Source organism: Anolis sagrei, chromosome 2, assembly GCF_037176765.1.
Source record: "Anolis sagrei isolate rAnoSag1 chromosome 2, rAnoSag1.mat, whole genome shotgun sequence".
Taxonomy (NCBI): domain Eukaryota; kingdom Metazoa; phylum Chordata; class Lepidosauria; order Squamata; family Dactyloidae; genus Anolis; species Anolis sagrei.
Window position 1 is genome coordinate 39,182,209 of NC_090022.1, and position 26,705 is coordinate 39,208,913.

Sequence of the window (26,705 nt, forward strand, 5' to 3'; positions counted from 1 at the left end):
AATGACACTGAGAGTCACAGTGCATAATTAATAGGAAATGAAATATTCAAATGGCCTCTAATGCAGCCCCAGTGAAATGCCGTTGAAATAAAAAGGCTAGGGAAGTGTGGAGACATCGGGAATGGCTATGAATGTTGGCATGTGTCACTTTTTCAGACCTCAGATAATGCAAATATAAAAAGCAAACTAGCACACAGCAAGCAAAAACAACGGGTTAGCATAAAAACACATTTATGTGGCACAGTAGTTATTACAGATTATTAAAATGGCCAGCTTAAACAGTTACATTTTTTCACACATTTGTTCTTAACTTCTGATATCAAATATCTGGAGAAATCACCTATTCTAAGTTCCCAAATTAAGTACAGATGGAGCAATCTGTCTGAACTCCACAAAATAAGGATACAAACGGACTCAAAGGCAGATAAATGCCATCTTTAAATACACACAACACAGAGCGAAAAAGAAAGACAGAAAAAGAGAGATGTACGAGTGTTGCATACAATTGTTAACCTTATTTAATGTATTTCACCTAGATCTCTTTGTTTATTTCACCTAAGCAAGACAATTGTTAACAGAGAAAGTGACTAATCATGCCTTAAGAGAGCAGGGAAACGACAGTATTTCAAGGCGAGTTTGGTTAACAATTCCGGGCACATTTCAAACCAGCACCCTCGCCTGACAGCCTTTCAGGATTCCTGCGCTGCTTAAACATCTCAAAAGAGTCTTCAGCAACGGGCACAGAATTTAAGCTTCTGTGTCAGGGCACAACACAGTTCTCCTTTATCACCATATGAAGATACATATATAGAATTCTCTAAAAAGTTAAGAAAGCCAAGGTTAAAAAAGAGTAAATCAAGTGCTTCTCTTTGCAATGAAACAGTCCACCTTGACAGCTGATCTTCTGTCTTTGGAAACAGACAGAACATAGAAAATAAATACAGGCTGCACAAAAGAAAGTGTATTAACAAATCTCAGTCTACAATATCTCAAAAGGAAAGAAAAACACCAAAGTCTCTTGGATTTATATTTGTTTAGTATAGATTTCCTGGACGCTTAATAACCACACAAACAATTAGACACTGGAGGAATAAAGTCAACACTTATATTTTTGTAAAGACTTGAACAGGAAACCACAGCTCAAATTCAAAGCATGAAAATTCATTTTCTAAACTATTATGAACATGTATATATTTCTTTCAGGTTTGCTTATGAGATTTAAACTCACTGGCCCTGCATTGGGAAATTTCAGTTTTCTTTCAAATATACAGGAATATTTTAAATGACAAATAATCTCACAAACACGACCCCCTCCCTCCACCATTATAATACTTGGCTTCAGAAGTCAAAGCTTTTTATGAGACCTGTTGCTAATACAAGTATCACTGAATGATCTCATCTTTCATTCTGGCTAAATTCCAACATACAATTTCATTAACCCAGGTACTGCAGGTGATAAAACTCATTTTTCCCTAAAGAGACAGCTAAAAAGTACCAGTTATACATTTATGAAGTACCAGCAATCAAAATTATGGATTTTCTAAAAGGATTTTAACTACTTTTATTGAAAGGAAAATCGCTGTCTCAGACTTTTGTGACACTATTGCTAATAATAAATTTTACCATTTAGACATTGCAATAATGTGGGCGATGGTGTCAATAAAAAAAATTAAACAAAGATGATCCTTGTCTTTTAGGTAATGCTTTCTTATTAGATACCGGAAATTAAGAGTGGGAAACATAAACTAAACACCTACACTTCTCATGTGTGATTATGAGAGAAACAACAGACAAAGAACTATGTATATATACAGCAGGCAAACTTACAGAGAGGATCTATTCTTTGTTGGCAAATTTACATTTTGGAAATGAACAGCAATGAAATAATGACTAGGAAAAAGGTCTCTAATTCCGTTTCTACTTCTAAAACTGTATAGTAAGGATGTCCCAGATAGTATCTTTCCTAAAAACTTTTCCTCCAAATATTATGTGCATCACTAGAGGGCAGTGTGGTATTTAGGCCACTCTGACCTTTTATAAGTGATGCAAGTATTGGAAAGGTCTTGAACTTCCTCACAATGTCAGTGAGGTTAATAATGTTGCTGTTAAAACCTGTGGCATTCAAATCCGAAGTCCAATTCACACATTTGACAACGAGGAAATAGAATGAAGTATTCTTTGTCTTCCTCTTTTTAATCTGTTAAGAGTTAAGGTATATTCACTCTGAACAGACTGTATACAGTTTGGCCATCCTGTCAGGGGATGAATAGCATGAGACACCTCTAGCCAGCCATCTATTTTATTTATGTTTGAAGACACAAGCTAGCAAAAGCCATGTGTTTGAATTGTAAAACCATGTATACCTTTGTTCTCTAACACTGTACCAATTCTACCAGACATCTCTGTTTTGTTAACTCTCAAAGTAACTTTGGCTCTAAAACCTTTTGACGTGCAAATAACAGCAACTAATGCATTTGAAACAATTTATGATTTCCGGTCTTCCTTTGGTGCGTCTGAGCATATACCTGGTCCCTTTAATGTGTACTTTTTCCTCTGCAAAACCACAAGCATAGTTACTGGAATTTCATGTGGAAGTGCTTAAGGGCTTGAAAGTTAACACCTTTGTGAGCTGAGCAGCCTCACAGTTGCTCCCAAACAAAAGCCTCTTTTAGAAGCTTTCCTGAAATGTTTTCTTAACATGTTCCAAGTAGTTTTAGGCAAGCAACTAAAATAAACAAGATGTTACCAGGATAAAAACACTTGTGAAAACATTACAGAGTGTGTCAAATACGTTTCTTTCACATAAGCCTTCCTTAGTTTTATTAAAAGTTTAAACTCACATGAAACAGATTACCAGGAAGCCTCCATCTACCACTGGCACAAATCTCAGGTTTTTTTTTTAATACAATTAGATGCGTTACTGCTCTCACAAAACAGTGCAAAATCCCAAGTGTGTGCACTTTCACAATACTGTACTGTTTACAGATTTCTGTTACCAAAATTATTTGCTCATATGAGATACTGATATGTATGTGTGCAAGAAATATAAAGAAAATAAATGATGTCACATAAATCCCTGTATACTATTAAGCTGTGATATTTCCTTATGTAAGAAGCTAACAATTATGCACACACATACACACTAGCAACAAAATTAAATTGCATGGAATAACTCAATGCTATTGAATCATATGATTTGTAGTTTGGTACAGAAGGTTAAAGCCCTTATAAAATTGTAGTTTCTGTGATTCCATAGTATTATGCCATAGCAGTTTGAAGTGGTGTCAAACTGCATTAATTCTACAGTCTACTGTAGATTCACCCCAAGCATCCCTTTGAAAGCGGATGGGCATATGTGAAACTTCAGTAGGCAAACCAGTAGGATAGAACATCCAAAGTTGCTTTTGTCAACTTACTCAAATCTCTCTCTTTATCTTCACTATCAAGGCAATTCTAACAGCTACAAAATTACAACAAATATGTAGTCCCTGTAAGGAAAAGGTAAGGGACATATTTTTTTCCGATGAGATTTATTTTTTAACAAGTTATCATAGCAATTAATTAATCTGGCAATAAACACTCTGATAGATTACATTCTCCTAAGAGGAAACAAAACTGTGTTATAAATGTTTGCCTTAACTATATACTATAAGGACCTCATCACACATGGTCTGGGCTCTGTCTTAGGGCACTTCCTGGATGGAGCCCTCCGGAGTCCACCACATGACACTGGACTACTTCCGGCGGGGCTCCATCCTGGCTCCAACCAGGAAGTGTCTCATAAAGTAAGTCTGGAAAAGCTCAGGGGCAAAGTGTGGGATGGCGAAGTGGGCAATACAGGGCACAAGTTTTTCCTGCTGACCCAGGGATGCTCCCGCTTTCCCCCAGCTTGAGGACTTCAATGTGATAAGGTCTTAAAAAGGCCATATGATTGGAAAACAATCTATCCAACATTCTTCTTTTCTTTCCTGCCATCGCTTTCCACTGGAGATTTTGGAAAGTTTTTGCAGTGTGCTGATGTTTGTACTGTTGCCGTTTCATGCTAAACTATTCCTTATGATGCCCATGATTAGCAACCACACTGTGTTTCAGTTTCCAATATGTACAACAGGCAAAGTATGTTTGTGTCTCCCCAGTAATCAACATTGAAAGTTCAAGCCTGCCTCCATCATTCAGCAACCTCTCAATGCTGGTATGTGAATGGTTTACGATTTTAGTTGTAATGGAAAACACCAATATAGAATATAAAATGATGTTGAGGTGGGGTGAGTGAATGGTTTAGGGTTCAGAAATATTGAAAATATAAACAGCTAACTGGTTATTTCAAGTTACATAGAATGTTGCTTAGTCTGATTGTTCTACTTGTAGTTATGTGACCTACGTTTATACTTCTGAAATGCGGGCTTTCTTCCTTCTAGTGGAACACCAGGCATCATATAAAGAATACATATTAACTGCTCATGCAAAATGCATAATGTGGGCAGTCGACATAAGGGATAGATCCACATCCATGGCTCAGGTTATATCTTAATCAGGTCTGCCTTGTACATTTTAGAGCAGCTCTGGTCGAGGGCCTATTTTTTGTCTTCAGAGCCTTTGAGGGGTGGGGTGGGGCTGCAGATTACTAAAAATGCCTTCCTCCCACCTGAAGTTGGAGACAACTCAATTTCTGAAGTTAGGAACTGTGTATCTTTTAATGTTAAACCTTTTCTGCAAGTTTCCAGGAGAAGCAATTCATTTATTTCCCAGAAAAAAATGCAATCTGGAAGGTGAAAAGTAGCCCCAGGGCTCCACTTTCCACTCGGTTCTAGAGCTTTGATTCTTCTGATGTTCATCTATATAAGAAGTTCACCCATTACAGAAAGCTGTATAGATAATATAAATACTAAAAATCAAACGTGTTGCATTGTTCTTGGGCAGAAAGCATTCTGGAACCAAGTGTCTACAATATGTAGACTGGAGAGAAAAAAAAACACAATGCGTGCTTATTCTGAGATGCACTTTGCTGCAAGGCTTCAGAGTACCAGTGGTCATGCATCAGAAATGCATGCCCCCCTCCATCTGCCCTCATGTATCTAAACCCCAAAGGGGTTTCCAACTGCATGATTGAGAGTGGTTTTTCTCTTTGGAAAGGAAAAATAAGGAATCCAAGTGGTTTCTCTACAAACTATATTTTATATTACAAAATGTGGTTTTGAGGCACAGCAGACAGCTCTATTGTTTCATACAGTAAAGAATGAGGCCATTTTTCCACAGCAGGAAAAGTGGACTTGTTTTTGTTTTTACATTACCTGTGTATTCCTGGCAATGCAGGGGTGCACTGGTTTCATTACATTTAGCAGAATCACCTGCTGGTAGCAGTTAGCTCTTAACTGATGCTACCATGGCATGGCCATCAATGGCAAGCAGAGTAAAGAGGGGGATGGGGGACAACCAAACAGACCCTACTTATTTTCAAAAGAAATAGGGAAATGAACGTCTACAATAGACCATCTTTGTGCTGATATTGATAAGTCCCCTCTTGTTATCTGAAAGGAAAAACAACTGGGATTTTTAAAAGACTGTAGTGTTCCTTAAGAAAAAGCACTACAGACTGCTCATAGTGCATCAACATTTTGTCTCTGATTTACTACTATTACTTCTATTTCTTCTTGGAAGAATACTTATTGCATTGCATTGTATGACTTTAAGTATCTCCTATTATTCCACCAAAGTAAAGTGAGACTCTAAGCGGCTTACAAAATGACATGAAATTAAAGAAATATGAACTATAAAAAGGTAGTAAAATTATGTTTAAAATACAATTAACCATGCATATAGAATTTAAAAACATTTGAAAGATGAGTGAATGGCCAGGCAGGCATATTGTCTACCTCTCAGAAGATTAAAATGGTTTTGGTCTCTAGGAAATCCCTATCTGCATAAAACAGTTGGCTGTTAAGAGCCTCTTCAAATAAAAATAATAAATAAAAACAGTGTTTAGTGGCAGTGGAAGGAGAGATTCCCTGTAGGCTTCCTAGGTAGGAAGTCTTCAGCTGGAAGCAGCTACCAAGAAGATCTTCTCTCACAACCCCACCAGATGTAATGAGGAGAAAGGCCATAGAGAGCAATCCCCCCACTTTTCATATTATTCAATAGACTGTATAGACTGTTCTCCTCCTTCTGTGGCAAAACGAAAAAAACAAGAAAGCTGCTCATGGTGACTATGGTAGAAAAAACAATAAAGCAATGTTGAGCAAGATCCAGGTGGCATATTTTAGCTCTAACCCCAGCATGCTATTGCAAAGTTTCTCACCTCAACCAAACTTCGCAAGCACGCTTGGCAGGGACGAGGGACAGGGCCTTCTCTGTGGTGGCCCCTTGGCTGTGAAACTCCGTACCTAGGGATATTAGATCTGCTCCCTTCCTCCTGACTTTTCGGAAGAGAGTAAAAACCTGGCTCTTCGAGCAAGCATTCGGAACCCCGGAATAAATAGTCAAGCTTGAGATGGTGAATGACCCAGGAATGGCCAAGACGATGAAACGGATGAGGATTGGAATGAGAGGATATAGCTCTTTTTAAATTGTTATTGCACTGTCTTTTTTGTCTAAATGCACTTAATCGTTTTTGCTTTTTGAATGTATGTATTGATGGCGTCGAATTGTTCCAATATGTATACCGCCCTGAGTCGCCTGTGGGCTGATATGGGCTGGATATAAATAATGTAAATAAATAAATAAATAAATAAATAAATAAATAAATAAATACCCTATGAAAATCTACAAACAGTTCTGGAGGCTAACAAATTTCATGATTAAGTTGTAGATATAAGCAATATAATGGTGAATTGGTAGATACAGGAGAGAACTACCAGCAGGCTTTTAATGTAGATTTGTAATTCTGAAGCAACAGTTGTGGATTTAAAGTTGATTTAAACCAAGAAACAGCTACTAGAAACATATCAGGGATGTTCCCAATAAAGAAACCACTAGGGCACTTGATTATCTTACCGATTGCAAGCAAAACTATACTATACTATATTATACTATACTATATATATATATATGACTTTTTCCTATGATCCTTTATTTCAAGTTCCACATGGAACATATAAGTCATATTCTACTGTTATGTCCAATTGATTTATATGAAAACTGCCCAGAAGAAAACAAGAGGTATGGAAAAGTAGCAATTCTACTGTTCCTATCAAGCATCAATTCTATATGTAATAAGTATCTATGACTTAATTACAAAAGAATGTTTCAGAATACCAAATGATATATGCTTATATTTTCAAAAACACATATGATGCGCTCTACCGGACAGCTCCATACAATCTAACACTACTCACATGTGCTGGAACCCTTGCAAATACAGTATGCCCTGGCCAGTAAAGCAACTTTATACGGGAATTTTCCTTGGCAGTGGAGAGAGGTCTGCATCAAACTACAGGGGCTCAATTAGTATAATTAGAATTTAATTTTAGCAGTGTTGACTTTACTCATTAATTACTCATTTGACACAGTTTAATTTTGCATGAAAGTTTGCCAGTCTATAGTCAATAAAAGCAGGCTAAAATTACAAAATCAATCAAATCAAAAGGTTACATTATGAGTCAAGCCTCTACACTACATCTAAGGTCTGTTAAAACTTACATAATACGATATATGTACATGATGGTTAGCAGATGACTGTCATGAACCTTTCTGTATAAGATCCACATATGCCACATGGAAGAACTGGATTGAATGGGTTCTTTTGGCAGCCTCCATTAAATGTTCTGCTATACAGGCTTGACTGAGGACAATGGCATTGCTATGGCATGCGGATATACAGTGGACATTTTTGAAGGGAAGCTAATGACATTGGGAGGTATTTCAACTTGTTCTGGGGAAAATCATGCTTAAGTATTTGAAATGCAAACATATCTGTGTGTGTATATATACAGATAGATATGTATGTATATTCTTACTTTAGAAAAGACTGGAAATCTTCGCATACCGCTTCACAGCCTGGCCATTTGCATACTCCGTGCCCGTAAAGTGGATGGCTATGAGAGTGCTCTTCGTGAGATAAACTAAAGGAATGAAGGAAGAAAAAAAGTGAAAAAGCATTATAATGTGATGCTTTGAATGAATTTGTCTCGCTGTGGTGCTGAAAGCAAAACAAATAGGTATAATACATAAACAAAATGAAATACCCAGGAACAAACAAGTCATTTTGTTTCATGAAGCCCTCCTTTGAGCTTTACGACAGAACAGTCACAAGCCTTGCAGGGATTGCAGCTGGCAGGTTGTGTGTGTCTGATTAATTAATTAGAAGTTTTGTAAAGAACTGGAATAAACAGAGAACGTGAATGTTGGGAACATTTGACAGTGTGGCTTGATGTTCTACTTGATACAAAAAATATTTGAACACGGTATATTTACATGAAATACACTGGGTTGGAAAACTACACTTGCATTCTGAATATAGCAATTCAACACCTTAATCAATTTTCAGGATTCTTTAAGATGTTGAATTGCTATAGTTAGTATGCAAATAATTATTTAGAAAGTAAGAAAACAAAAGATACATACATTTCTGCATTGCTTCCTCTCTAATATTAAGGCTTTCTTTGTAGCATTACCCATACTTCCCAGCAAAATATTTCCCACTATAAAATTAACATTAACTTAATCATTAACACTTAAATTTTGAAACAATGTTTTATATTATTCCAAAATACAGTTTTAAAACTGTATGTCTGTGAGTATCAGAGAGATAACCTTCTGATCACAAAAGGGTTAAATCTCTAGCAGGTTTCCAATCAATATGTAATGATTTGGCTGCACTGATCCAAGTCACGAGATGCTTTGATCCAGGCCATGTGGCGTTCAGGGAAATGTATCTGTTGCATTAACTGATGAACTGTGTTCCAAAATATCTTTACTTCACTTCTGCACAAAAACTTCTTAAGCAACAACATTATTTTATCTGATAATTTCCATAACCATCCGTGATTTGTTTTTATAAACATGAGACATCCAAGCTATTGCTGTTTCAATTTTTAAGTTTTTAATGTATATCTTGATTTTATTATTGTTTGTTTGATAAGGCATCAAATTGTTACCAATTGTAGGGTCGCTCTGAGTCCCCTTCGGGGTTGAAAAGGGCGGGATACAAATACAGAAAATAATTTTAAAAATTGTTCTAAATACAATTCTTGCCTTCATTATTGTATTAAAGAAAGACATATATTTTTAAAAACTGAACTAAAATCTTTTCTGTAACAAACTTCAGAATAAAAAAGGTATTAAAGTAATATATATGCACAAGGCTTTGAGAAATTTTAATTGCAAGTAGTTTAAAACCCAGGTTTTTTCAGTTATATTCAATACATATAAACATGTTAAAACATGAATGTAAACAGTTATTATATTTTTGTTTCCAGAGAACAATAATATTAGTACTGTGCTATTTTTATTGGGCAGAATTCTGCTGGAATTTTACATAGCAAAACATCATAGTTCAATAAATATAAGGCAGACACATTCTTAATTTGTTGCTACAAGTTAAGTGGGGCAAATGAAATTTGTTCTATATACAAAATACAAAGCACTAAGATGGAACACTTTGCTTGAAACAAAATCTCACAGAGAAAAAGACAATGTATTAGAATTGCATATTAGAAACAGACAGAAAGATACGATAACTACCACTCTTCAGATGCACAAGTTGATCTCAGGGTATGGATTCGTGTATTTTGTGCAAGTGCCCTTTACACCATGCATATATAAATTGGGAGGCTTTTATGTGTTCATTTTCTGATCAGCTTGCACTCAGCAAAACAAACCACACTTTTCACGTGCTGCCGCAAATCTTCATTTTATGATAGTGAAGATGAACTTGTCTAGGAGATGCTTGTATCTGAAGTAGTACACTGGCTATCTTCATCAACTTAAATTCAAATAATTGGCAGCTCATCCCTCAACTACTGCAGATGCTTATCTGTCTGCAATCTTAGGATAAAATAGGTCTCACTTTATTTGTGACTATTATCCTGCCATATTTACAAGTGTGACCGACTCCAAGACGAGAGACATGCTGTCTCAGTAATTTTAAAAATGCTTCCTCGAATGTGTACAATTTAAATCTTATTCTCTTTTTCTGTTACACACAGACTCCTATCACAGTTAGAAAGACTCCCAAATATGAAGCCATCACATTCACAATTTTGTTCTTCACCTTGTTAATTACATAGAACCATCAATATGCACAGTACATTGCAAAGTGCAAAAAGAGAGGACTGGTTTCCAGAAGGCTGACAGTCTACAGTCTAGCATGGGAAAGAAAAAGGAGAAAACGAAGGGGGTAACAAAGGCGAAGTATAAAGGGAAAATAAATGGATATTTCAGTTAAATATACTTGGCTTATCTAGATCACGGTATTTTTATACTAATTATATGCAATATTTTTAAGAATCCAAGAGCTAGGGACAAGCATATGAAATCAATAAAACACAACATAGTAACATAAAAACCCATAACAGGCAACAAAGAATTGAATCTATGGGGCTACATAAGACTACACATTTTGTTAATTTTGGAGAAGCCAGTGTAGTGTAATACACTGCAGAGAATGTCAGACCTCGATTGAATGAATGGTCCTGGCCCAGTCACCTTCCTTCCATTTTGTTTGAAGAGTAATATGTATTATCAATTTGAGTCCCAGGCAGGGTGGATACCCATACATATGAATGGAAGTATCATCTATTACCAACTATAGGGATTCAATTAATCGTTTTAGGCTGAGATTTAACATTATGCCAGTGACTTCTTGTTTGCACTCAAACTCCAAATTCCTAGACATCTACAGTTGTTAAGGGCCATATAGATGCATTGTGATGGCATTACAGGTGTAATGATATCCCATACTGTGGTTAGGTCAGGACCACTGCTTTGGAGCTGGATGGCTGATACCAGCAGAGTTGGGTATAAATGATGAACAGTACATCCCACAAATAGCATGGAAGTTTGATCTGGAGTAAAAAAATAAAACATATGTATGGCCTGTATGCATCTACTAACTCTGAAAGTAACATGGAATCTATTTCTTCCATTCAACAGCCCTAATGTAGGGATGTGATTACTGCCCTACAATGACATGAAGCAGGATGTTGGAGCTAAGCAATTAAGAAGAGAGTAGTAGGCAGTCATAGAAAGCCTCCAATGAGTGCCTTGGACTAGAAAACACACTAGCGGTACATCCAATTTTTAAAACATATTTGTTACAGAAGCTATATGAAGCACAATAAGTGAAGGTCAACTATCTCTTTTTCAAGGGAAAGATATGATTAAGAGGAAAGAACCATAACAACAAATTGCATTGCATGCTTTTTTTTTTGGTCTTAATATCAAAATGTGAGTCAGCTCAAGTCACATATAAATATACTTGTGTGGACTCCTGCTTAGAAAAATAAAGTGTGAATTTCAAGAAATTGTTTTTTTTGATATAAATGATAGGTTTTCTTAGATAAAAGCTGAAGGAGGACAGAGGAAGGGAGAAAAAAAACAAACAAATGGGAGTTAACAATAGTACCAATACATTTTGTCTTCAATTCAAGTATAAGCAGTCCCTGAGTTACAAACATCTAACTTACAAATAACTCATATTTAAGAACAGGTGAGACAACAAGTGAGAAATAATCTATTCCTCAGAAGAGAAATGCGCTCATTAAGAGTTATCATGGGAAAAGGGGGTCTCTGCTGAAGCTTTATCAGTAACCCTTGTTTCCACAACAAACAATTTTTTTCAAAATCCAATGATCACAGGGACAGAAAGTGAGGTTAAATCTTATGAACAGGGGCACATTCTCCAAAACAAACACCACAGGGTGTTAACCCTTCCCTATGCTATCCAAAGCATGTATGTGTATGTGTATGTATGCATGGATGTGTGTATGTGTATATATATATGTTTATGTATGTGCCTGTACTGACTTACACACAAATTCAGTTTAAGAACAAATCTAAAAAAACCCTACCTTGTTTGTAACTTGGGGACTACTTATATATATTAAAGACAGAAGATCTCCTTTAGGGTTGGTTTCACTACAGGGTATTTAAAATAAATGTTACATCATGCCCAGCTCAATGATTTAAGTCACCGTGGTGGTGTTGTTGTTATTAACTTTCTCAACACTGTCTACAGCAGTGGTTCCCAACCTGTGGTCTGTGGACCACCAGTGGTCCATAAGAACTAAAATATGGTCTGCCGCCTCACAGTTACTACAGTGTTGCAACGAGAGTGGCTGGTTTCGCAAAAACCCTCTTATAGTGCTGAGGTTATAGTTTTCTGTGGGCGAGCAGATGACGACTACTGGATGACATATGTTCTGCATCAGAAGCAAGAACTGATGTGGTCTATCCAATGCAATTTTCTGAATCGGAACTCCAAATAACCAAACCGAATCTAAAGTTGACCAAAAACTGATTTGTACCTCTTTTTTTGGAGTGTGGTTCCTGGTCAAAGTGGTCCCTGGTCAAAAAAAGTTTGGGAACCACTGGTCTACAGTTTTGAAAAGAAAAGCAGAAAACCAAGCACTAATGTTAATAGCCACAAATTTTGTAGTATGTCAGCCCTTATCACATTCATGTCTGGTAGACCTAGCAAAAGATGTTCTATTACAATCAACAATGGACAACTGCAAAAATGGAAGAGCATCTTGTTGAAGCATTCTGTAAAGTCATTAAATATGTGATAAATGCAAGGAACATAGCTATATCGTAATCTGTTTTTTAAAATAAAAATAAAGACTAATAGTGTTAGGCAATTTTATGAGAATATCCCCTGAGAACCATGTATATAGGATTTTGTACAGATGTGGTATGAACCATGAACAGTATGGAATCTGATAGCTCTACATAATTTTCTAAATCTTTAATTTAATTTATATTTCTACATTTTAAAAGGTATAATTTACACAGCCTTGACAAGACCTCAATAACAAAAAACCCTCCACTCCATATATAAACAAATATCAAAAGTCTAAAATAAATTAATTGAATCCTTTCCACTCTTCAGAACTCAAGCCATACACTGTAAAACTATCTTTCATGTTTCTTAAACTGTTTCTGTCTAGTACTAATATTGTAATGCATGCAAATACATAGCAGAAATAACAAAATCAAGATCTGCATATTTATGTGACTTAGGAGAAATGATGAGAGGGAGAATTGAAGAATTACATATGTCAATTATCAGAAATTCCAGATTAAAAACAATCAAATTGAGGACTACAATTGTGCAACTGTTTACTTGGATTTCAAAAGTTATTTGTAAATAGTGAGGTGGAATTTCCCAATAACTCTGTTAAACCAAGACCAAAACATGTTTACAGAAATCCTGGCACAAATGCTAAATCCTTTTATAAAATTATGTATAAATCCAGAGAAATCAGGAATTACATCACATCTATCAGATTCAGCAAAGAAAGCATTTAATGTTTTACAGTTCGCAAGAGGGAGCCAGCAAGTAAGTCTTTCGGATGGATGCTCTTTGATCACTTGGATTGTGCATACACAGTTGTAATGCTGAAGAGGATAAATACATCTGAAAAATCAGTACTATCCATTCAGACAATACTTCTTAAGCTATCTAATGTTAGCATATAGCAACTCCCCCTGCCCAAATGTGCCTGGGACATTGATGATATTTGTGTCCATTTGCTCTTTCTTCCTTGGAACCTCCTCAGGGATGGGCAGCAATGAGGTAAATTCATATATAGATGGTGTGCTGCTGTTACTTTCTGATCCAGTAAACAGTACACAGCCTTAAAAAATGTATCAGAATAAAAATCTATAGAAATGAGATGTTCTGCCAGATCTACAAGAAACTCTAAAGGTTGAGTCAAAATTAATCTTGAGTTTCTGTAGTATAAAATAAATTGGTGTAACATTAGCAAAATTCAATGGTGAACTTAAAATTTAAAAATAAAGCAGATAGTCAAAAGTATACACATTTCTTCCTACCATGATCATCACTGGACAGGAAAATCATATTGTGTGAAGCTGCTATAAACCTCTAAAGAAAAGCATGGTCATAATGAATGAGAACCACTCTCTATGTGTTATATCCAGGAAATAAAGAAATACACTTGTTCATAGGCACTGCTGGGAATGCTCTAGCTGGAGATCTTGCATTGAACAGAGGGTTGGACCCGTTGGCCTACAGAGCCCCTTCCACTCTTATGATTCTATGAAAATACTACATGAGATTGAGTGAGAAGAAGAATAAATCCTCAATTATCTCATCTTTGGATGCAAGGATAAATAATTACTGGAGTTTTCCCCTAATGTGGGAAAAACCCCAAATATTTATGCAGTTTTCATCCCATATTTGAACGCCTCAAGGCACTACAGAGTATTTTAATACATAGAAAAACAGGAAAATGAGAATGGCAAATAGTGAAAACACAATTCCCCCCACTCTAACATTGCAAACACAATAAATGGAATGTTGACAAACCTAAAATCTACTCTGTCTATAACATCTACTGTGTCCTATGAAAAATAATGTGAAATATATTTTTGGGAGTTTCATGAGAGACAAATAACATTTGATAAAGTCATATAAAGGATGACTTGAGAGATTTGAACACAATCTGTAACAATACTTAATAGCAACTTGCAGGATGGGTCTGACAGTAAATCAAGCACAAACTTCCTCTAGAAGTCAGTGTGTCTATATTGCGACTATCGTGTTCTGGACACACCATAGGATGACATGACTCACTGGAAAATAAAGCTGAAGACAAAGAGAGAGAGAGAGAGAGAGAGAGAGAGAGAGTGACTTATAGGTGGACTGACTTGGTCAAGAAAGCCATGGCTCTGAATTTGCAAGACCTGAGTAGGTCTGTTCTTCAGCGGGTTTCTCATATGGATGGACTTACTGTAAGAAGGTCAGACTGCAATGTATTGGCTACTCCTAAGATTTTTGTGCCTGGTAAGAACATTTACAAATTGGAGATGCATTTACTTTTTCTTCACCACTGGCCTCTCACAAAATGGCCGCATCACATGCCCACATGTTTGGCCCTTTTACCCTTTCAGCTCTTATAGTGTTAAGCACCGAGAAAATATTTGGCCATCTAAATGTGCATAGCAATCCAAATTACTGGATACTAAATATTTTGAATGAGCCAATAAAATAGTTATCTAATTTTCAAGACGTATATGCTGTCATTTGGCTTACAAAACTTAAGTTACTGAGTTATTCGAAACAATTAAGCTTGAGCAGTCTGCCAGTGAATACACGGAGAAATGACTTGTAGAGCTGTCATTCATTTTTTGTTCATTATCGTCATCATCACATTTTCTTTCCTCTTCTCGTTCTAAGATCATGTTTAATTAGAGGATTTCACATCCCATCAGGATTTGATGCGGACTCGGCAACTAGAATGATGGTAACTTATATTTTTGCTACCTTCCTTCTCCAACTGTTGAATCAGTTGATATTATAGGTATACACTAGTAAGGCGAACAATGTGAATGGCTAAGTTTCAAACAGCAGCCACAACAAAACTTTCTTTTTTTCTGAAATTAGCATTGCATCATAAATACTGGAAGTTACTGGCTAAGCCCAGTGAAAGTGTTACTACCAATTTGTTTGTTAGGGCTAAAATCTTACTGAGATTACAAAAGGACAGAAAAGAGCAGCTGTTTGGTGTTCTGTGAATGCAGAAACTGGGAACGTGTGCCTAATACCTGGTAAAGAACATGTATTATTGTGTCTGCAATATAACTAATGAATGGTGACATCCCTCTTACAGAAGTCCAATATAGAGTATAGAGAGGAGGACAAAGTTAGGTCCTAAAGAATTTTAAATTTGAAAAGACTGGAGTAAAAGGAAGACCAGCCTTCAAAAGATGAAAGGGGGAAAAAATCAACAAAACATTTCTATGTGCAATTATGGTAAACTTAGTAGAATTCAGCATACCAAGAGTACTGTTTATCCCGATCTTTCACAGGATTTGGGGTGCAGGACCACCACAAAAATGAACAAAAAACATAAATATGTCTACCTCCCCCCACAAAAAAAACCTGACATGCTATAGATTCTAGAGATACAAGCATCTTCACTGTCATCATCCAACTCTAGGACAAGAAAGAGACATGTGAAGACATTGAGATACCTGACTATGCCTGGCTAAATTATAAAATGCCCCACATATTATTTATTTATTTATTTATTTTATGACATTTATATGCCGCCCTTCTCATCTCAAAGAGGACTCACATATATATACATACAACATATATTATTAGCATAGCACAATATCGATATTATATATTGTACTATACCATATGTATTCTGCTCTGGCACTACTTTAGAGAGCATAGTAAGAAGAATTCAAATAGTCTTTGAGTTGTTGTCTATGCATTAAAATATAGGTTACATGTGTGCACGGATGGAACACCATAGATATACTGGATTATAATGTCTCATTTCATTTTAAAGCATAATTCTTTGAAATGAAGTATACGGACTGATCGTGATGTACATAGTAATTAACTTGAGAAAAATCAAATTATCAAGTATATATCTAATTTTATTTCTTCAAAGTTGGGAGCAGGAGTCATAGAAAAAATAATTGACAATCATAATACCGAATTTAGTACTGAAGGCTGTACACGCACTGTTCAGTGTTTAAGATATCTTTTTAAAAAACTGTAACCAGTAAGCCCTCAAGGGTTCAATTCCCTTTCTGTGCTGCTGCCCCAACAAATAGCACAGTGTGCTGATTGACATAGGAAACAAGTTGCCACTCGTGGCAATGGAAACAGCCCTTCCATTTCTTTAAAAAAACTTTAGGTAGGAGGCAGGCCCGTAGCCGGGACGGGTGTGTGTGTGTGGTGTTAAGGGTTCAACCCCCTTCCCCCACCTATGTGTCAAGTTAGAAAAAATCTGGTTCATTCATGAATTGGTTGTTGTTGTTCATTCGTTCAGTCGTCTCCAACTCTTCGTGACCTCATGGACCAGCCCACGTCAGAGCTCCCTGTCGGCCGTCACCACCCCCAGATCCTTCAAGGTCAGTCCAGTCACTTCAAGGTTGCCATTCATCCATCTTGCCCTTGGTCGGCCCCTCTTCCTTTTACCTTCAACTTTCCCCAGCATAATTGTCTTCTCTAGGCTCTGCTGAATTGGTTAACCAGTTAAAATTCATGAGTAAACCAGGTTTTTTTTTTAACCTGACACATTTTAGGGGAGTTTGAACTGTTAAACCACCACCACCACCCTGGCTATGGGCCTGGTAGGAGGTATTTACAGTTTGTGAAAAGATATATCCAATCTGTGGGAAATCAATCAATCCAAAGAAATTGCAATACAGAATGTCATGCTAATAAAATTATTTGCCCCTAATATCACAAAAGGTGTTTCTGCTCATAGCATTGACAATCCTAGACAAAACCTTTCCTTTCTTCACAAATTTCTAAGACCATCTAAAAGAGAGCTCCATCAACTAATTTAAATTTCAGGAGCTCTTCTGGCCGTACACCCCATTGCCCGCTTGATTGTTTTTCCTCCTACTAACATTTCAATTTTTATTTCAATTTCATACTTAGGCACACCCAGAATGTAAAGCACATTAGAAATAGTTTGACAGGCAGAATTTAAGATCTAGCATTTTCTAGTCCTTTCAGTGCAAACTAATGAGAACAATTTTGCCTTCCTTCTCTTTTTAATATCTCTTCATGTACTTACATACTATCATCACAGCCTTCCCATTGCCTCTGTATTTCTAGGCTCTAGATATTTAATTCCCTTTAATCTTAGCTTACATCCTCTTCCCTTTAAAACCTTTATCATATTTGGTGTGCACTTCAAGTATTGGTATCACTGTTATTTAACCTGCCTTCAGGTTTGTTCCTGGTATCCTAACTGGTGTTACTGGTGCTCCCTATCTTAAAAGGAAAGGAACTGCTACAATCATTTACTAGAGGCTGATTGGCACCAATAGCACACTTGCCTTCTGAATATATGGCGCTATAATTTCTCATCTTCCTTCCTCATGCAGTTGCTACTTCCAAGCTAATATTTCATTTTATACATGTATTTTGATTTCCAGCTTCCTGACAGAACTACACTCTACTTATCCTTGTTAAATCTCATTTTATTCCTCTCTGCATAGTTCTCTAATTTATTCAGAAAAAGTTGGATTGATTCAGTATCTTAGGATCACTTTATTCTAATTAAACTAACATTTTGCCTATTTTTCTCACTGATCTTTAACACAGAAATGCCTTATGCTCTTGAATATATGATTCATTTTCAGGACAAAAAAAAAAAAGCAAAAGCAAAACTCTGGCCTTAATTCAGCATGATTCTTTTAAACCAGGCTGGGGAAAACATATGCCTAACTTTAAATATATGAGTAATCCCATTTATTTCTGTAGTTGGTATACATATGCCTTAAGCCAAGCACTCGCTTTTAGATTGTACTGAACTGGAGAATTAGCCAACATTGCCATCTAGATCAGATCTTGTCGGTGTGTGCATGCCATCAATTCACCTACCAACTTATGGAAACTTCACTGGTTTCACAGGGTTTTCTTGGGTAAGGAATACTCAGGGCTGGTTTTGCCACTTCTTTCTTCTTTAATATAGCCCACAACACCTGTTATTTATTGGTCTCCCATCCTAGTACTTAACCAGGAATGGTCCTGCTTTGTTTCCAAGATCAGATGCTTGCGGAAAGTCCTCCTGAACACACTCGTTAACTCAGAGAATAGTATCGCATCCAACATAAAGAGAAAAAGATATGCTCATATACATAAATGGGAGGAATTCATAAGTTGCAGCCACCATACAAAATCTGTTCTGGCTCATGCAAAAGCCTCATGGGATCAGAGGAAGAAGCTGTAGAGTAGCAATGTTACCATTAAACCAAGATCCACTGTATTTTTCTGTTTGTAGTAAGGATCCCATCTACAGCAAGGTTTTCATCAACAGAGGAAACAGCTATCACATTCCTCTCTTTACACTACCTGCAAAGCAACCAGGCCTTGCACCTTATCATTCATAAGTGCAACAAAATAAGCAGAAAATTCATAGCAAGCAACTCCATCCAATCAGATTTGTTCCATACTTTCCTTCATTTGCACAGTATAAAAAAGCAATCAAATTTAAAGGACACAAGACTTTCTGTTTCCCCAGAAAAACCAGCTGAATTACACAGGTAGTGTAAATATCATATGCTATTACAGGTGCCGTACTTCCTATTTGTTTGTGTTTATCCAAGCAGAATAACAAATAATCGTGCAATTGTAGAACAACATTTGGCTTGTTAATGGTACTGTGGGATACAAGAGCAACCATCTATTTTGCTGTTTTGTAAATTTTTAAAGCTGCTCCTTGACTTTTTAAAAACACATCCTTCATGTTTTTCATTAGGAAATCCCTTTGACAATCTGTTTCTTCTGTTCCACAGCTGGATCTATGCTGCACCCCCAAAAATGCTTCAATATTGGATACCAACATCCAGGATTCCAGAAATCACAATCAGATTCAAAGGTGGACATACATCACTAGTTCCATTTTTTTTACTGCTTATTCAAAGTTCAGGGAACTTTCATTATCAGGAAATCTAAAAGAATAGAAACAAACTAAGAGGAACAAAAGTACCATACAAAATTGATCCCTACTTGTTCTTAATGAAAAGAAAATCTGCATTTTTTTGTGTGTAACTTCTTGATCACATCCTGAAGACATATTTGGGGATTATTCTATATATTCATATGCAAGTCTTGAAAATTTTGTCACGCCAACCCCAAAAACCTGGGTCGACTTATCATTGCATCAGTGAAAGCATATACCTTAACTTTAATTAAAAGACAATTAATCTCCATAATTTAGCCCATTCTATTCTATGCCATGGCATCACTTCTGGCCTTTCTGAATGCTTGGGTAGGAAATTGGCAGCAGTGGTGAACAGGGGTATTAGTGTTTTCCCCTCCCTGTAGGATGACCCTCAACATATCCTCTGATCATATAAAAATCCATAATTTTGTCCCACAAACCTGCCCTTGAATTATACATGAGATCAACCTGTACATGAGTAGATACAGAATGTTCCACAGAATGAAATGGGAACAAATTCTACAGAAGCACATTTAGGAAGCTGACATTTCTTGGAACATCTGGCAAGAAGAGTTAAGAAACAGCACCTTCCATGTTGTCATCTTAGTTCTCTTGATAATAGAATGAGCCATATTTGATTTCCTCAACTGTTTCTGTATTTGCATGTTTAGTGGTATGGGAAATTATTCAAGTCTTGAACTTTAGAGCTACTGTTATTGTTTGAGGTGTGCTGGGCTTTCACCTGAGTTAGCTTACAGCCAGCTGGACCTAATGGTTTTATTTTTAGGTTACTGTGTACAAAGAAGAGGATTGGAGGTTCTAATTTTAACATGGAAGATGTGTCTGGGTCAGGGGAGCTTATCTACTCCTCATTGTCCTGTTTAATCTGGGCACTTTCTAGTACCTGAAGTTGTTGGAATGTAGATAAAAGGAGATAAATCTCTGGAACACAGACAGTTAAAGCAGGAATAGAGTTAATCCCTTCTTACCTGCAAACACTGTTTTTGAATAAAATATCTAGGTGGTCCTTCACCCTCAGTTGTATACATGAATGGATGAGACATTGTAAGACTGAAGGGTTGTCCCATCATGTCTAAGTTTGGCTTCAGGCATATATTTGAGGCTAAACGTCAAGTAATAATTAATTGGTAAATTACAAAATTAAATAACGGTGTCTTTTTAGTTAACCATGCAATATTGGGAATGGACATACTAAGATAAACAAAACACAGCAAAGAAAACCAGTAAGATTGAGGAATTATAGACTCCACAACTTGGAGTCTGTAATAAAACACAGTGCGTAACATAGGTTGCTGAGAGTTAAAATTTACTTTTCACACTACATTGACCACAGCACCCACAGGCACAGCTACAATGTCTTTCTGTGAATGGGACAGATTGCCATATGGATGCAGACACTGAACAAGCTGTACAACTCTTGGCGACAAGTGCCTAGGGGACTGTCCTATATTAGCACCACCTGTGCTGTGGAAAAATTGTGCTTTGGATTTGAAATGGCATTTAAAGAGCCATCAGAATATTATCTTTAAATGCGCATGCGGATAGGCACACACTGAAAATCAGATTAAAAGAAATGTTCCACCAAGCATCTCTGTTCCTTAGGCACTTTCCCAAAGGAGTAGTTCTCTCCTGTGTTTACACCAGTCTGAAAAGACAACATCCAACATGCATAAGCCGTTTTTTCCTTTTGTGGTCTTGTTCTCATTTCTCTAATGAGAATATGTTTTATGATGCCCACTTTGCCTTTCTTACTCCAGCAGCCTTTGTATTAACTCATTTCAGTTGTACAGGCAACAGCTTTCATTTGTTACTGATGCCAAACAGTTACCAATTTTGGTCTCATTTAATAGCACTTCATTGTATCTCAAATATCTTATTCCTTATTCTGGAAATACATTATTAGTATCTTTTACACTCCTCTACCAAGCAGACATTTTGCCTCCAATAAACAAAGCATGTATGATTACGGGTTAAACGTGGAACAATTCCATATCATAATATCAAGCCTTTATTTTATACTTTTTTGCTACTTAAAATGACTGTTTGTTAAGTGAGAAAAAAGTGATCAGTCAGATGCGCTTTGTATTAAAATGTAAGGAAGGGAAGTAATTTTATATCACTGTGAAACAGGCCCGTAGCCAGGATTTCGTTTCGGGGGGGGGGGGGGGGGGGGCTAAAAAAATTTCAGGGGGGGTTTTGGGGGGGGTGAGTTTCGGGGGGGGGCTGAGTCTGAGTGAAAGAGGGTCTAGCCTAGCAAACATTTTGTATCATTACCCCAATACCCCCATACATATGGGATATATTGAGAATGGTGATCAAATCATGATATTAATAAACATAACAGTTTAAATAATGCACCAGTAAGGCCTTTTCGCGAACCACCATGAGAATTTCGGGGGGGGGGGCTGAAGCCCCCCGAGCCCCCCCCCCCCCCCCCCGGCTACATGCCTGCTGTGAAATAAAAGAACCAGAGAAAAGTCTTGGACAGTACAATTAATTGAAGTAAAGTTGGAAATTAGCAAACTCTAAGAAAAATTAGCAAACTCTAAAAAAAAAATCATTTTATTGTAGGGAGAAAACTTAAGATTCATTTCCACTCTGATGCAAAAGAGCCCACCTGCATTGCTTTAAAGAGGTTCAGGTTTTTGAAATCAGTGGTTTAGAAATTGACAGCATGATCTTATGCATTTCTATCCAACATTAAAAGTCACTGATATCAATGAGGCTTATCCTAAGGCAAGAAAATATATATCTCCCTATATGTGCCTGAAGACTGAGCCTAGCCGTGGAGGAGAATACATTGTGTGAGGATGTGGGAAAGGATCTTCTCAGCCATGTCACCCCAATAGTTGAAAGCCCTTCCAGTGGGGACCTGTCTGACTGGTTTTACTGAGGCACCAGTAAAAATACGGGTGTTACTTTTAAAGCCTTTGAATCCCACTGGTTTATCTCACAGTACTAATGCACAAAGTTTTAAAACTGATTCAATCTTTCAAATCTATTTAAATTTTAATCACACTGAATATGTTTATTTGCTTAAAATAGTTTGTTGCTTCAAATTCTTTTATCTTGTTTGCACTGAGTTTGCTTGTATGCCACCTTGACATCTTTTGATACAGGGCAGGATATAAATAAACTACATCTAAACACAAATAAAGAGGTGTCTACGTGAGCGGAAGAGTATCCTGCGAAAAGAATGTGCCATATAGGTACTACCACGTTAAAGAGTAATTATGAAGAGTAATTATGTCAATGAGGGTTATTTGAACCAGTTCCCTTATTTCCTGACATTTGTACAATAATTATTACCCATTCTCAATCAAAATTTAGATATTTCTCTGTTCTTATGACTTCCCTGCTCTTTTTGAACAGTTAATGTTCATTATACATCCAATTGGAGGGGGGGGGGGATCAGTTATATTATTACTACCCATACAGTTAAAATAGTCTTATTGCCTTTAAGCATGACTTAATTTCGAGTGTTAAACATGTGCTCAAATACTTCCATTTGAAATCAAAGTGTCAAGGGGATGATAATACGTGGACTACTACGCCCATCATTTAATCATGGGGTGGGATGGTACACTTCTGAATTTGACTTCATGGGTTTGGATAATAAAGTCTGCTTAGAACTCATGCTATAGAATTAAATCTAGCCCTTTTATATGTGTATCTATTTCGGTACTAAGTAATCAGCAATCAGTATGCAAAAACACCACTTAGTTGTGTTAGAGGCACATGTAAGCATCTTGGTGGCAAGAAATGGGTGGCAATATACAAAGCATGTAGAGATTTCTGTGGGCCAGATGGAAGCATAAAACAATACATATGCTAACATTTGGAAAAGTTCTGTTCGGCGTCTGCCAAGGCTCACCCAATTTATTCTAAGTGCCTTTGGATATAACGCTCTGGATACAGTGCTTACAAAATGGTACGAATGATCATTATTATATCTGAACAGAAACCAGTGAACCATTATAGTTCGCATTTTCTTCTAGTGTCAGGTCAGATTCCTGAGAACTATACAGTGACAAACCTAACACATTCATCCAGAGGAGAGCCACGTGGTATAACAATTACAGGTTGGTTAGCTTAACATCATGACTCGAGGATGCAAGGTGGGAGGAGGCGAAGAAATGAAGGGGAGAAATGAAGAGGAATAATTTTGCAGGATTTATCATGGGAATATACTAGAAAGCATAATGTGATTAAAGATCTTCAGCATGGACTGATGAGCAATGGGTCAGAATTAATTAATTTGTTGAGTTCTTCAAAAACATGATTGCTATTTTAAAAGCTGCAAGAATGTAGGGAGGCAACTATAAAACAAGACTTCAGTTGGTGATAAATACATAAGATTTCCAAAAAGGTTTTACATTTGTTAAAAATAACACACACAGGATTCAATGGGGAAAGGATTTTTTTAAAAAAAGATATTCCAGCTCAGAAAATAACAACAATACAAATTTCTTTGGTGTTAATGAAGAGGGCATTGAATTTCAGATAACATTATTACATAAAGAAATCTGAATGGGATTTGAACGGGAGACCAAACATCATATAAAATGACCATCAGTCTTGGAGATGTTTTTCTCCCAAACAAGAGAAATGAGTGGGAAGATTTAGACCAGCTAGCAAAAAAGTGAACTTCCTTTAGAATGTCACGTTTTCTAAGGCCTTCTGCATATGGTCCAATTATTTAATGGATATGTTTAGAAAGGTCTTTGCTCTCCATTATATTTAAAGGAAAATGAAAAGTCAATAAAGTCTTACATATCTGACCTTTACTTATCCGACATTCTGTCTTATCTGACGCTCTTATCCAACGCCCCCCTTTTCCTACAGCATTTCCCCTTAAATTAAAGGAGCGCTCCCCAATTCTCTCTCCATTCCCAATAAGTGAAAAAGGCAAGAGGAGGAGGAGGAGGAGGACGGAGGAAAGGGGGAAAAGATGCGGAAGCGGAAGTGTCCTCCCTCCTTTCCTCTGTGATTTCCACACTCTTCTTCTGCATCCAGGCACTTCCTGCTGGGCTGCTCTAGCCCAGAGGCATTGCCTTGCCTCTGTTACTAGTAGGTGGCAAGCACCACGTGGGATGGGTAACAGTAGAAGACTCCGTATTATCCAACATTTGCATTTATCCAACGTTCTGCCAGCCCTTTTATGTTGGACAAGTGAGTCTCTACTGTATAGCTAGTTGCTAAAATTTTTCAAATGATGTGCTAGATTTTTTTTTAAAAAAAATCAACAGCACCTTATTGGAACAGATGGGCAAAGACTTATAAGGACTAAACTGGAAATCAAATGAGTTCTTTAAAGATTGCTTTTTAAGGAGATTCTAAAGTTCCTTCCTCAGGCTGGTCAGGATATCTCCACTGGCCTTCACTATAACTAACACAGTTCTCTTTCTTTACTTGCTAAATGTATATGACATCGCATTGTGGACTAAATACTATCATTAAAAAATGATAGTACTTAGTCTGACATCCGCCGGGAAGTAGCAGCCAATAGTGAAAGGACCAAAGCAGTGACATCTCCAGCTCATCTCTTGTTTGGGTATCAGCCAGCACGTCAATGACTTAAATCAAGAAATAGTTTTCTAAGATCCACAGAGACACTCGCTGGAACACCCAAGCAAGCGAGAGTCCAAAAGTGGCAGGCTCAAACCCAGAATCTCAATCAATGGCTGAAACCAAATGAGAGACTCCCCTCTGGGCACACAGAAAACTGGGCGACTTGGAAGGCGCTGAACAGACTGTGCTCTGGCACCATGAGATGAAGAGCCAATCTTAAGAAATGGGGCTACAAAGTGGAATCCACGACATGTGAGTGTGGAGAAGAGCAAACCACTGACCACCTGCTGCAATGCAAACTGAGCCCTGCTACATGCACAATGGAGGACCTTCTTGCGGCAACATCAGAGGCATTCCAAGTGGCCAGATACTGGTCAAAGGACATTTAATCAACTACCAAGCTTGCAAACTTTGTGTTTTGTCTGTTTTGTTAAAAATGTAATACAACTGTCTGGTTGCTTCTGACACGATAAATAAAAATTTAAAAAGATGGAAGATCAAAAGAAATGGACAGCAAACATCCATAACAATGAGTTCTAATGGGCAAGACTGTAATTTTGCACATTCATCCACATGTCATGACTTTCGCCAAAAAACGCTGACCTCCTGCAAGCCTCAGAATGAGCTATCTTACTTCACTTTCTTATTTACATCTTGCCTTTTTCTCAGCTCTGCAACTCAAGGTAACTTCCAAAATATTTTTAAAAACTCACATTAGTAAAACATTACAAAAAAAAAGTCAACTATCAAAAGAGTTAGGAGTGATTTTATAATGTATACTACTACTACTTCTTCTTCTTAGGCGATCCCTCGTTGGATGAGTAAGATGGTCTTCCATTATGCGTTTCCTTGTGGGTTTGTAGGTGGCTGTGGAGCCCTATTCTTGACCCGCATCTTCTCCCACAGTGAGGGCATTGGTTTCCAGGTGGAAGGCAGTCCCGGTCGGGGTTGGCTTGACGCACCTTCCTCCTGGCACGTCACTATTACTACTACTACTACTACTACTAATAATAATATGGTGTAAAACCACTCTTAATTTTTATAGTTGACTTATATTAATATCTTAATATGTGTGTGTGTGTGTGTGTGTGTATTATTATTCACTCAAAAGTACTTAATACTAATTGTGGTGTCTTTTAGAGCACTAGTAGGGTGTTAGACTCTGATCCCTGGGTGGCATGTTTTACATTGGAATGTATTTTAATTATGTTTAGTATGTATCAATGTTAATCCAATTTATTTTTAAGTTAACGTTGTATGTTTTAAGGCACTATGTAGGTGCCACATGTAAATCGCCTTGAGTTCCCTTTAGGGTAAAGAAAGGCGGGATCTAAATAAGGCAAATAAATAAATAAACAGTGCCCTGAAGTAGACAGAGAACGTTTTCTTCCACTCTCATTATACTTTAACGGGTTGGGAAAATATAGTTTCAATCCTTTTTTGTCAGTCCCACAAACCCTTAGGCAACAAAGTCATTTTTTTATAAAATTAAGGGTGATTTTTTTTCAGATA

At 36.9% G+C, this 26,705-nt stretch overlaps 1 protein-coding gene across 17 annotated transcripts in view; it reads right to left on the reverse strand.

Annotated features, from left to right (window-relative positions):
• The window catches only part of FOXP1 (forkhead box P1), a 612,918-nt gene that overhangs the window by 60,863 nt on the left and 525,350 nt on the right, over positions 1-26,705 (reverse strand). For all 17 annotated transcript variants that reach the window (XM_067463468.1, XM_060766355.2, XM_060766354.2 and 14 more), the window contains one exon: positions 7,953-8,057. In XM_067463468.1, the coding sequence (XP_067319569.1) occupies positions 7,953-8,057 (105 nt within the window). The remainder of the gene's footprint in view (positions 1-7,952; positions 8,058-26,705) is intronic.